Genomic DNA, 13,749 nt, shown 5'->3' with positions numbered 1-13,749 from the left:
CAATGTACCTAATGATTATATGTTGTGGACAAAGAGTTGTTTTCATTTAAAAATACAAACAAATAAATACACCCAAATCGGTCAACACAACAATTTCGATTCCTTCCTGTTTATGTCTGCAGTCACTGTCACTTCAAATAGAAATAAAATAGTTTTTCATTTCACCCAAGCCTATTCGTTTTATGCAAAAACAGAAGAGACTTTAGGTCATTAATTGAATCCACAATGAAATAGAGTAGCCCAGGGCAAAAGTACTTGCTTTTAGAAAACAAAGTGCCAAGGCCACCTACCTTGTGAGTAGAGAAGGATCTGCATCTCCAGAAGGACACAGGTAAACACCTGAACGAGGTTCTCCAATCCCAGGAGCTCAAAGGCCTCTCGGAGAGGGTAGTCAGAAAGAGGGAGTTCATTGGGCCCAGGCCTCTGGCAGATGACAGGCTCATAAACACCATAAAACTTCAGTGACCTCCCAGGAGGCGGAAGGGGTACCTCGTACAGAATATTATGGATGTAGCTCTCGAGGGGCAAGGGTGGTGGCTGCTGAGAGGTGACGGCCTTGTAAAGTTGGAGGAGGAATTGCTTGCAGGCTTGCATGAAAGGCAGCGGTGTGATCAAGCAGATACTTTTTGAGACATACAAGGTGTCTCTGTTGATGTCGTAAGAGTTGTATCGCTGGAGTTTCAAAAGAGAGGTCGCGTCTCCCTCATCAATACTGCTTGCCAGCGAGTCCATACTGCAGGAGGACGAGGCGCACACACTGCCGTGCTGCTCAGCATTGTGCATCTGGTACAGCGTCTGCATCGCTGTGCAGATCTGCTTACTTGTGACTTCTTCATAAAAAGTGAGAACAAAGCCGTAGGTGCGAGAACCGTCTTCACGGGTGATGATGAACGAGTGGAACTGGGGCTCCTTATTGTCTGCTTGTGTTCTGAAAGACAGCCCTTTGGGCATGCACAGCTGTGGAGACAGGAGTCAGAGTGCAGTACATGCATCACTTCAAACAGAAAAGGAAATTATTTTCTTTTTAACAGGATATAAAGGGTTAGTCTAACCCAGATTTAACTTAGCAGCAGCTTCAAATTAGAAACATACTGTTAAGTTCTTCACTTACACGTAGATAAAATATTCTCAAAAGAAATAGACGAGGGGCCGACTTGGGTCAGCAGTGAAGGTGCTATCTCCAACTGCAAGTCTCAGCCCTGGTTCAACTCCTGGGACACACACAGTAGAAAGAGAGAACTGACGTCTACAAGTTGCCCTCTGACCTCTACATGCGTGCACAAACACAAACAAAAAATGTATCTTAAAAATAGATGTAACATATGTGGAAAAATATTCACGGTGTGGGTATTACACCTTAATAAAGAGGGCTTTATTAAGAAGGAGAAGATGAGAGTCAGAGAGACTGCTCGGCAGGAAAAGTGGTCGCTGTCTAGCTTGAGTCTACCACCAGAGCCCACATGGTGGAGGGAGAAAGCTGTCCCCTGACTTCCACAGACAGACAGACACACGATGCACACAAAACCTCACACTAAATATGTGTAAATATCTTTTAAAAGAGAATGAGATCTGGGGCTGGAGAGTTGGCTCAGAGGTTAAGAGCATTGCCTGCTCTTCCAAAAGTCCTGAGTTCAATTCCCAGCAACCACATGGTGGCTCACAACCATCTGTAATGGGGTCTGGTGCCCTCTTCTGGCCTGCAGGCACACACACAGACAGAATATTGTATACATAATAAGTAAATAAATATTTTTTAAAAAAGAGAATGAGATCTTTGATTTGGATTCGGTAACTCAGTTAAAAAAAAAAAAAAGCGCCCTGATCTTGAACAAGACTTGAAGACAGAACACGCTGTGATACTTCACAATCTCTGAGACAGGGTCTGTACAGTCCTGGCTGGCGTGGGACTCCCAGTGTAGACCAGGCAGTCCTGGAACTCAGATCCATCTACCTCTGCCTCCTGAGTACTGGGATTAAAGATGTGTGCCATCATGCCCAACTTTAAGTACTATCTTATAGTAATTATGACAGAGTTTCATGGGGGAAGGTGAAGGCTGTTTTGATTAGTGAAAAAGAAGTTAATAAAAATAAAGCAACAGTTATCCTATGCAGGACAGAAAATTAAGGAGACATGAGAAAAGAAAGGAGTCCCCATGCTCCAGAGTCTGAAGAATCTGTTAAGTGAAAAACACGAAATCCAGCGTATGGGGCTGGAGTGATGGCTCAGCACTTAAGAGCAGTGGGTTACTCTTCTAGAAGACCAGAATTTGATTTCCATTACCCACACGACAGATTACAACCATCTACTCACTCCGGTTCCAGGCGATCCCAAGCCCTCTTCTGGCCTCCATTGGTACCAGGCGTACACGTACTGCACAGCCACACGTGTATGCAGAACACTCATGTACACAGAACACCCATGTACACAGAATCATTTACAATATTATCTCCTCTGCAGTCCTGTGGTCTAGAGTGGTTTTCTTTCTCAAGCTGTAACCTACCCAAATTTATTACAGCTCTCACTCTCTGACCTCATTTTTAAGTTCTTTGGCAACTCTTTGAGCTACAACTTCATACGATACCAAAAATGTACATTTGTCTTTATTTTTACTTTGGGGGGGGGCACAGAGTCTCACTATGTAGCTCTGACTGTCCTAGAATTCTGTTCTCTCTGTAGACCAGGCTGGCCTCAAACTCAGAGATCTGCTTGGTTCTGCTTTTGCCTACTAAATGCTAGGTTTAAAGGGGCATAGCATCACACCCCGACACAGTGGCTATTTTAAAGATAGTGTGATTCTCCCTTTAAAAGTGGATCTATTTTACCCTTTCCCTGAGTATCTCTATGTAAAAAAATCTCTTAATATATTCCAACTCTGCTCCATACAGGGCAATCATGAAACCTTTTCTATGGACTAAGTCAAGGATTCTAGGTTTTGTGAGTGGAAATCTCCGAAAAGATGTGTTTCTGGTTGAGGGCCATGCAGGTGCTGACATCGCTTTTGCTATTTTGAACAAATATGATGCTTTATCCTAGAAAAATAAACTTTGAAAATGGAACCTTTTTATTTACTAGAACGGAAGGATAAAACAACATATCTTAAATTATTCATAACAGAGATTTTAAAGGCCCTAAATAAGGTTCATTTTGTGACAGATTATACTTCTCCTATAGAGTCAGGTAACTATTTGAATCTCTGGACAACCAAATCTGTCACACTGACTCAACTCCACCATACAGTGTGAAACACACAGAGGCTTTGGGTGGCTTTGTTCTAACATGACTGAATAAGAATAAACAGTTGAATTTTGTTCAATCACTATAATAAAATTCAACAGCAGTGACAAGTGATACATATGATACAGCTGACAAGGCTAAAAACGGCAGCTCCGGCTCTCACTGGCCACACATTCTGTAAGTTCTGAAGTACCGAACAAGAAAACGGGTGGACCACAGGACATCGTTTACAATGTGTCTTTCTGCTTCCACAGGTACCAGATGGCCTCTGCTCCAGCAACTGACCAGAATGTTGAGGCTTAACGGTACTTGACAAATGTCAGTGCCCGCAGGGAGAGGGCTTCCCTGTCTCAGGAAGGTCTGAGATAAAAGTCAAAGCGGAGACTGGCATTGCACTGCTGAATGAGAGACGTGCAGTGATCTGCATGGTGTGTGACATGGTGCACCCTGAATGTGGACAGGTTTTGGCTTCCTGTTCTTTTGACTGAACAGCTGTTGTGTGGGAAGAAATTGCAGGAGAATCAAGTGATAAACTGTGAGGACAGTCACTGGGTGAAGAGGACAACTCCAGCAGACAGCAGAGCATCCATTACTAATGTGAAATCTGCTCCCATGCATATGGGTCTGACTTCAGCAACCTGTTCAGCAGATGGTGTAGTAAGAAGACACGAGGCACCAGATGTTACGGATCTCAGCCAGCGCTCTCTGCAGAGTGGCAGCTCATGTAAACTGAGCTGTAACTGCATTTCCCGGACCACTTCCAGCTACTGCACTCACATCACCCTCCATGACAGCTGTGGGAAGCGGTAGCACTAGTCCAGTCCACGCAATGGCCAAGGTTCGGGGGTTTTCTTTTGTTTGTTTGGGTTTTATTTTAGTTTGGTTTTGGTTTTACAAGGCTAGGTTTCTCTGTGTAACAGATCTGGCTGTCTTGGAACTCAATTTGTAGACCAGTCTTGCCTCAAACTCAGAGAGATGCACCTGCCTCTGCCTCCCGATTGCTAGGATTACAGGTGTGCGCCAACACTGCCCGGATCAGAGTTTTTATTACAGCGAAAACACCACGAATAACAAGCTGAAACTCTTGTGACCATCACCGATCCTGTTCACGATATTGGGTTGCTCCAAATTTGGAAAGACCTTTCCACATTCTGGCAATAGCAACTAAAGATATAAGAATTTTCACATTAAAACTTGTGAGGAAAGAACTTACTTCTGGTGGTCCAACATAATTTAAATCCAGATTGTGGCTCAGTTTGGTAATCATAATTCTCATGTCTCGCAGGTAAGCTAGAATATAACAGGAACATACTAGCATCTTCAGGAGATGACAGCTGTGTAAGGTTGTGGAAAGCTAATTACATGGACAATTAGAAGTATCCTGAAGGGTACGGGAGCCCAGCCAAGGGGAGTTATCAGCACCTGAGCACAGGCTGGAGCGCCTTATTCACTGCTCACTGCATGCACACAGGAATGGGAAGCAAACGCCTTTTCCCTTCCCCAGCACCACCTGAACTCTACCAAGACACACTAGCAGCTAAAAATACACTGAATATAATTTTTTGCACTAGTCAGTTTGTCAGCACTATAAATGGAGAGACTTTTTGTTGAGACAACATTATCAAAATAATTTTTTTTTTTTTTGATTCTTCTGAGACAGGCTTTGGAGCCTGTCCTGGAACTAGCTCTTGTAGGCCAGGCTGGCCTCAAACTCACAGAGATCCACCTGCATCTGTCTCCCATGTGCTGGGATTAAAGGCGTGTGCCACCACTGTCCGGCTGAGACAACATTACCAAAACTATTTTTTATAAGTGTTCTTGAAATTTGGGTTAAAACTAAAAAGATTGTTAATATCCTCATAAATAGTTGGGAGAAGGTAAAATACTTTATTCTTTGAAAGAATTTAGGCATGTCTTTCATTTTCTAAAATAAGCTAAAATGATAGGTTTTTATAATTTTATTTGAAACTGAATAAGTATTTTTCCTAGATTAAAACAACAACAACAACAAAAGCCTGCCTGACTTGAAGCTGTCAGGCTGCTGGCAGATCAGAGGAAGACACAGTACAGTGACGGAAGGCCTAGCTACCTGTGAGGACCAGTCTTCACCTGATAGCTAGCCCTCTAGTCTGTGAACCATTCCAATGGGAGTGCAGTCTGACAATCCTACCCAAATCATAGATTTCTATGCCAATTATCTTGCTTATTTACTTATTTACTGTTTGTAAAACATATCTTCTGTGGTCAGGCTTGTTACGTGGCCAACAGTGGTCTTGACTTACTGATCCTCCTAGCTCTATCTCCCCAGGTGCTAGAAGTAAAGGCTTGCTACCATGCCTGGCTCTCTGTATAATTTTAAAAAGGATTTATTTTTATTTATGTGCACAAGTGTTTTGCTTTTATATATGTATGTACACCATATACCTGCCTGGTACCTCAGAAAGCCTAAAGAGAGTGCCAGGTCCCCTGGAACTGCAGTTACAGACAGTTGTGAGCTGCTACATTGGGTGCGGAAAGTAAACCCGGGTCTTCTGCAAGAGCAGCAAGCACTCTTAATTGCGGAGACATGTCTTTAGCTCCCCAAAGCTTCTCCTTTCATATCAAGTGGGCAGTATGGAAATGTAGTGACACTACTTTTAAAAAGATCAAATCTGATTTTTTTGTTTTTTGTTGTTTTTATTATTGGTTTTGTTTTGTTTTGTTGATAGGGTCTCATGTATTCCAGTCTGATCATGGACCTTCTATGTAGCCAGCCAAGAATGAACTGAATTCCTGATCCTTCGGGCTCTATCTTCCAAGTGCTAAGGTCATGTCACTATGCAGGCCATGACTTAAGTTTATTGACATGCTTTCCTACGATCCAAATCAGAGAATCAAAGCTCACAATTTTTTTGAAAAGTGGCCAGATATTCAGTTAAGGGTTTGTAGCTTTCTTGAGCACACATTCAAACATTTACAAGGGAAGCTTGCCAAAAGTTATATTCAAGTGAAGAAAGACTTCCTATGACAGATAACAGATGTAACAATTTTTCTTAAATGCTTTTCTACAAACTAAAAAGGCAAAATTTGTATTTCTAATTCTGGGAATCGTGAATTGGAAAATATGATGAATTACATAAATTACCAGGAACAAAGACAGATCTCTCAGAAAACCTGAGAGATAATCACAATTTGCTTACCATGGCTTTTACGTATCTTGTTAACCAACAATATTGTTATTTACTAGTAATATCCTCTTCAACTAACAATAAGATAACTAAAAATAAGATGTGTCTTGTAACCAAACATTGGACGATGCTGTCCATACACTTCTAGTAGGAGCGACCAAGGGTCCTTAATTATCTCACCTTCTGGGCAGTTTGGCTAGAATTTTATTGAATTTATTTTTTCCCATTTATTTATTTATTTGCTTGGGTGGTATTTTCAAAGAGTTCCATGTAGTCCTGGCTGGATTTTAATGTATGAGTAGATGAGGATGATCATGAATCCTACTGCCTCTACTTCTCAAGCGCTGGCATTACACTTTTTGGCTTGAGTTTTAGCAATTCCCCTTTCCAAATTCTGTAATTCTAACACTCCATTATCCTTTTTATTAGAAAGATTTCTTTACAGAAGCTTTTCAGTTTCAGGAGGTCCCATTTATTAATTGTTTCTCTCAGTGTCTGTGCTGCTGGGGTTTTATTTAGGAAGTGGTCTCCTGTGCCAATGCATTCAAGTGTACTTCCCATTTTCTCTTCTATAAGGTTCAGTGTGGCTGGCTTTATGTTGAGGTCTTTGATCCATTTGGACTTGAGTTTTTGGCATGGTGATAGATATGGGTCTATTTTCATTCTTCTACATGTTCATATCCAGTTATGCCAGCACCACTTGTTAAATATGCTCTTTTTTTCCATTTGATATTTGCTTCCTTGTCAAAGACAAGTGTTTGAAGATGTGTGGATTGATATCTGGGTCTTCTATTTGGTTCCATTGGTCCTTCTGTCTGTTTTTATGCCAATACCAGGCTGTTTTCAGTACTGTAGCTCTGTAGTAGAGTTTGAAGTCAGGGATTGTGATGCCTCCAGAAGTTCTTTTATTGTACAGGATTGTTTTGGCTATCCTGTGTTTTTTTTTACTTTTCCATATGAAGTTAAGTATCATTCTTTCGAGGTCTTTGAAGAATTTTGCTGGGATTTTGATGGGCATTGTGCTGAATCTGTGAGAAGCTACTTTTGTCCCTTGTGAGTCTACATTACAACGACAGCTATGGTTTGAGACTTTACTATGCAATTACTTAACTGCAACTGGAATAGGTGCTATGAAACAGAGGGTAGTGAGGGATCTGATGGATGTAAGGTGGTGGAAAGTGACCCTTCTCTAAGAACATTCTATTTAAAATGAAATCTTGTTACGAAGTTCACAACTGCCTGTAACTCAAGTTCCAGGGGATCCTATATCTGTTCTATATAGGCACTGGCACTCACATACCCACACAAATATGCACATTAATAAATAATTTTAAAACGTGTGTATGTACGTACATGTGTGGTTGCACCCATGTTATGGTCTATGTGTAGTGGTCAGAGGAAATAACTTTTAGGAGATGCTTCCATCCTTCTACAGTGCAGGTAACGAGGACTGAACTAAGGTTAATAGGTTTGGGCTACCTATTATCTGTTGAGCTACCTCACTGACTGTAAAATAAATCAGTTTAAAAAAATCCATAATGGGAAAGAGACTCAAACTTAGTATCAGCAGAAGCAGAGGCTAGTGGAAGAACAGAAGAGACAAGAGTAGAAGCCAATTAGGCAGTGATTGGTAAACCAAAGCAAGCATTCTTGATGGCCCTGGACTAAGACAGGTATACAGGAACCAAGAGAAGCAGACAATTGACTGTATACAGAGGACAGTCAGAAAGCTAAAGTTTTAAGGGTTTACCTAGAATGTTCTGGTTTAGGCGGTCAGATGGTTGTACCATTCACTGAACATGATTAACAGACAGCCATGTGAATTCAGTTTTAGACATTGAGTTGCAGAAGTCAGTGAAATATCTTAGCTACAATGTTAGGGAAATAGGCAGTCTCCTCCACTGATGGCTAAATTAGAATCTCATTTACTACTATTGTGTTGTAAGACACTGACTTGTATTAAAATAAAATTTAGAGAACCTATTTATTTATTTATGGTGTCTGAGTGTTTTGTCTGCACATAAATATTGTGCCATGTGTGTTCCTGGTGTCCGAGGAGTTCAGAAGAGGGCTCAGACCCCCGGAACTGGAGTTAAAGATGGCTGTGAGCTGCCATGAGACTGTTTGGAAATGAACCTGGGTCCTCTGTAAAAATAACAAGAGCCCTTGACTGCTGAGCCATCTGGAGACCTAAAATGAGAGTAACAGTGGGAGTGGATGTGTCTCTAACTCTTCCCCGTGCTCTTGGGATGCCTTTCCTCTTACTGGGATGGCTTGTCCAGTCTTGGTGAGGGCTTTTGCCTTGTCTTATTTTACCTTGTTTGACCATATTTGTATGTTGTCTCATGGAGGTCTGCTCTTTTCTGAAGGGAAGTGGAGGGGGATTGGATTTGGGGAAGAAGAAACGGGAAGCTGGGAAGGGTAGAGGGAGGGGAAACTATAGTTGGATGCATTATATGAGAAAAACTTACTTTCACTTAAAAAGTTAAGAATGTAAGAGCACTCATAACAAAATGTATTTGTTAATGTGAAGTTAAGTAAACTCACATTCTAAATAAAATTGGAACTGTAAAAAAGGAGAAATGATCTAGACTTAGGTTCAGACACTCACTGCATGATTATGGACAAGTTACCTAACATCTATGAAACCAGGACAAAAATTCACACTGGGCATACATAAACATGTTTATTAATTACTTTTTCCATCTTTATGACCAAACACCTGACAATAAGCACCAAGGAAGCATGGTGGTTTGAGTAAGTATGCACCCATAAGGGGTTGCAGAGAAGGCTCAGAGGTTAAAAGTACTGGCTGCTCTTCCAGAGGTCCTAAGTTCAATTCCCAGCAACCACACATGGTGGCTCACAACCATCGCGAGTGGGACATAATACCCTCTTCTGGCTTCAAGCTGTACATGCAGATAGAGTACTCATATACATAAAATAAATAAATCTTAAAAAGGAAAAAGAATAGGCTCATATATTTGAAGCCTAGTCACCAAGAAGTAGCACTATTTGAAAGATGAAAATGACTAGGAAGTATAACTTTATTTTCTCTTACAAGAGTTGCCTTGGTCACAGTGTCTCTTCATAGCAAAAGAACACTGACTAAGACAGGAGGGAGGGTTTACTCTGGCTTACCGTGTAAGAGGGGCTACAGACCACCATGGAAAGAAGGCATGTGATAGTGGGAGCATGAGGTGACTTGTATACACGATCAGGAAGCAGAGAAAGAGAAATTCAGGTATTCAGCTTGCTTTCTCTCTCTCACTTTTATATACCTAGAGGTGTGTCTCCTAGGTGATCCCAAACCCAGATAAGCTGACACTCAAAGATTAACCCTCATAATGCAATGTGAAAACAACATACCTGAAGTACCTGATAGACACCTACTAAATAATTTCCTTTCCTTACAATCAGGGCATAATGTAATCTTTTATGGTTATCTATCTATCTATCTATCTATCTATCTATCTATCTATCTATCTATCTATCTATCTATCTATCTATCTATCTATCTATCTATCTATCTATCTATCTATCTATCTAGGTCCTATCTGTGAAAGTCTTAAGAACTACATCTATCACAGATCTCAATCCGCTCTCAATAGTTTCTGTTTCCATCTTATCTAATTTCTTATTTGTTCACTTTGGGTCTTTGAATTATGTTTGCTATAGAGTGATGAGGGTCTACAATACGGCCAAGGACCTTAAGTAGGGTGCTGCCTAGAATGTCAAAAAAAAAAAAAAACCCAAACAACAAAAACTATTACCTTCCCCCAGTGGTATAGGAGGTCCTTCTATGTGTTGCTTTCATTGGTTGAATAAAGAAACTGCCTTGGCCTTTTGATAGGGCAGAACTTAGATAGGCGGGAAGGACAGAACTGAATTCTGGGAGAAAGGAGAGAGAAAGGAGAAGCGCTACCATGGAGCCAGCCTTCAGGTCATACATGCTGAATCTTTCCTGGTAAACGACGACCTCATGGTGAAATACAGATTATTAGAAATGGGTTAAATCAAGATATGAGAGTTAGCCAGTAACAGGCTAGAGCTAAGGGCCAGGCAGTGATTCAAATGAATACAGTTTCTGTTTGATTATTTCGGGTGTAAGCTAGGGGAGTGGCTGGAACAAAAAGCAGGCCCTTCTCAATAAACTCAAAGGAGAATTTCTTTCAAGAATGTGTGTGTTCTTATTGTTTGTATGCACATACATATGGTGCATGCGGTGTTGGTTAAGTAAGCACATGTGTTTTGAAGTCAGGAGTCGGATCTCTCCTCCGACTGTGGGACTGAGACTGAAGTCAGAAGACGGCCTCAGGAGTTGGATCTCTCCTCCGACTGTGGGACTGAGACTGAAGTCAGAAGACGACCTCAGGAGTCGGATCTCTCCTCCGACTGTGAGACTGAGACTGAAGTCAGAAGATGGCCTCAGGAGTCGGATCTCTCCTCCGACTGTGGGACTGAGACTGAAGTCAGAAGACGGCCTCAGGAGTTGGATCTCTCCTCCGACTGTGGGACTGAGACTGAAGTCAGAAGACGACCTCAGGAGTTGGATCTCTCCTCCGACTGTGGGATTTGAGACTGAAGTCAGAAGACGGCCTCAGGAGTCGGATCTCTCCTCCGACTGTGGGACTGAGACTGAAGTCAGAAGATGACCTCAGGAGTTGGATCTCTCCTCCGACTGTGGGACTGAGACTGAAGTCAGAAGACGGCCTCAGGAGTCGGATCTCTCCTCCGACTGTGGGACTGAGACTGAAGTCAGAAGACGGCCTCAGGAGTGGGATCTCTCCTCCGACTGTGGGACTGAGACTGAAGTCAGAAGACGGCCTCAGGAGTGGGATCTCTCCTCCGACTGTGGGACTGAGACTGAACTCCTGTCACCAGTTTGCATCAAGCATTTTCACCCACCGACCCATCTTACCACCCAAGGAAACTTTTACCACTACGGGTAACACGCTGTCTGGATTCAAATTCTTTATACTCAAATTCCTAGGAATGTTTAAATGATGCATTTTTTTCTCATCACGTTTTTTATTGATATTTTTTTAAGCTCTACATTTATCTCTGCTCCCCTCCCTGCCTCTCCCCTCTCCCTTTCAACCCTCCCCCAAGGTCCCCATGCTCCCAATTTACCCAAGAGATCTTGTCTTTTTCTACTTCCCATATAGATTATTTCTATGTAAGTTTCTCTTAGTGTCCTCACTGTTGTCTAAAGTTCTCTGTGTGGTTTGTAGGCTGGATTTCTTTGCTTTATGTTTAAAAAAAATCACCTATGAGTGAGTACATGTAATAATTGTCTTTCTGTGTCTGGGTTACCTCACTCAAAATAATGTTTTCTACTTCCATCCATTTTTCTGCGAAATTCAAGATGCCATTATTTCTTTCTGCTGTGTAGTACTCCGTTGTGTAAATGTACCACATTTTCCTTATCCATTCTTTGATCGCGATGCATTTAGGTTGTTTCCAGGTTCTGGCTATGACAAACAAAGCTGCTATGAACATAGTTGAGTACATGTCCTTGTGGCACAATTGAGCATCCTTTGGATATATACCCAAAAGTGGTATTGCTGGGTCTTGAGGAAGGTTGTTTCCTAATTTTCTGAGAAATCGCCACACTGACATCCAAGGGGGTTGTACCAGTTTGCATTCCCACCAGCAGTGCAGAAGTGTTCCCCTTTTTCCCACAACCTCTCCAGCAGAAGTTGACATCAGTGATTTTGATCTTGGCCATTCTTACAGGTGTAAGATGGAATCTCAGTTGTTTTGATTTGCATTTCTCTGATGACTAAGGACATTGACCATTTCCTTAAGTGTCTTTCAGCGATTTTAGATTCCTCTGTTGAGAGTTTTCTGTTTAGGTCTTTACTCCATTTTTTTTATTGGACTATGTGTTCTTTTGGTGTCCAATTTCTTGAGTTCTTTGTATATTTTGGAGATCAGACCTCTGTCTGATGTGGGGTTGGTGAAGATCTTTTCTCATCCTGTAGGCTGTCGTTTAGTTGTTGATCATGTCTTTTGCTTTACAGAAGCTTTTCAGTTTCAGGAGGTCCCATTTATTAATTGTTTCTCTCAATGTCTGTGCTGCTGGGGTTATATTTAGAAAGTGGTCTCCTGTGCCAATGAGTTCAAGTGTACTTCCCACTTTCTCTTCTATGAGGTTTAGTGTGGCTGGCTTTATGTTGAGGTCTTTGATCCTTTTGGACTTGAGTTTTGTGCATGGTGATAGATATGGGTCCAATTTCATTCTTCTACATGTTGGTATTCAGTTATGCCAGCACCACTTGTTAAATATGCTTTTTTTCCCCATTTGACATTTTTTGCTTCTTTATCAAAGATCAGGTGTTTGAAGATGTGTGGATGGATATCTGGGTCTTCTATTCAGTTCCATTGGTCCTTCTGTCTTTTCTTATGCCAATACCAGGCTGTTTTCAGTACTGTAGCTCTGTAGCAGAGTTTGAAGTCAGGGATTGTGATTTTATTGTACAGAATTGTTTTGGCTATCCTGGGTTTTTTGCTTTTCCGTATGAAATTGAGTACCGTTCTTTCAAGGTCTTTGAAGAATTTTGCTGGGATTTTGATGGGCACTGCGTTGAATCTGTTTAAATGATGCATTTAAGTTTCTTTCCAGTCCAGGTATGGCAGTCACAGCACCTGAGAGGCCGAGGCTGAAGAGGAAGCCTAGCCAATCACCTTGTTTTGTAGGGCGTGTCCCCCTTCGGCTAAAGGCGTGTCCCCCTTAGGCTAATATTGACTTATAAAATCTTGTGGGCTTGCTCTTTGTTTTCCTGTGCTCCTCGCTGGAACCTTGGATTTGTAAGTTCCCTTTTCTTTCCTTTATTAAAACTGAATTTTATATATATATATATAAAAGCTAGTCTGGTGAATCATAACTGCCAATCAACCACGCACCTTCATGAGGCAGAAAGGCTGCCAAAATCACAAGGATGTCTGGGCTACAGTGAAATCCTGTCTACTGAAGAAAATAAAGCGTTGGTAAGATGACCGAACCTGACAACTGAGTTTGGTCACCAGGATATACATGGCAGAAAGAGAAGACTGACTCTTCCTAGTTGTCTTCTGTTTGCACAGGCATAACCGAGCCCACGGACATGCACACAGTGTAACAGTTCCTTTCCCTCTTCATGATGCATGTGGAAAATGACAATACAAACCCACCACACATTACTCCTTGATATATGGAAACACACTGTGCTCCTTCCTCAGGCAGAGGGGTTCATCCCTGTTTACCAAGCACCTATGTATTAGTACAAACCCAAAACAGCTTAACTGTAGAAATAAAATGGACTTGAGGTTCTGCATTCCTAACAAGTAATATACTGTGATAAC

The 13,749-nt window shown here is 41.6% G+C and overlaps 1 protein-coding gene and 1 pseudogene across 7 annotated transcripts in view; one reads left to right on the top strand and one right to left on the bottom strand.

Moving 5' to 3' along the window:
• Dennd5b (DENN domain containing 5B) overlaps positions 1–13,749 on the bottom strand; it is a 119,584-nt gene that overhangs the window by 80,383 nt on the left and 25,452 nt on the right. For 6 of the 7 annotated variants that reach the window (XM_042054492.1, XM_042054491.1, XM_042054487.1 and 3 more), the window contains one exon: positions 291–957. In XM_042054492.1, the coding sequence (XP_041910426.1) occupies positions 291–957 (667 nt within the window). Of the gene's footprint in view, positions 1–290; positions 958–13,749 lie in introns of those variants that run through there. The other variant, XM_042054493.1, reaches the window with a different exon arrangement.
• LOC119808017 lies at positions 2,219–4,609 on the top strand (annotated as a pseudogene).

This window comes from Arvicola amphibius, chromosome 2 (genome assembly GCF_903992535.2).
Source record: "Arvicola amphibius chromosome 2, mArvAmp1.2, whole genome shotgun sequence".
Lineage (NCBI taxonomy): Eukaryota > Metazoa > Chordata > Mammalia > Rodentia > Cricetidae > Arvicola > Arvicola amphibius.
This window is presented reverse-complemented; position numbering and strand designations above follow the sequence as displayed.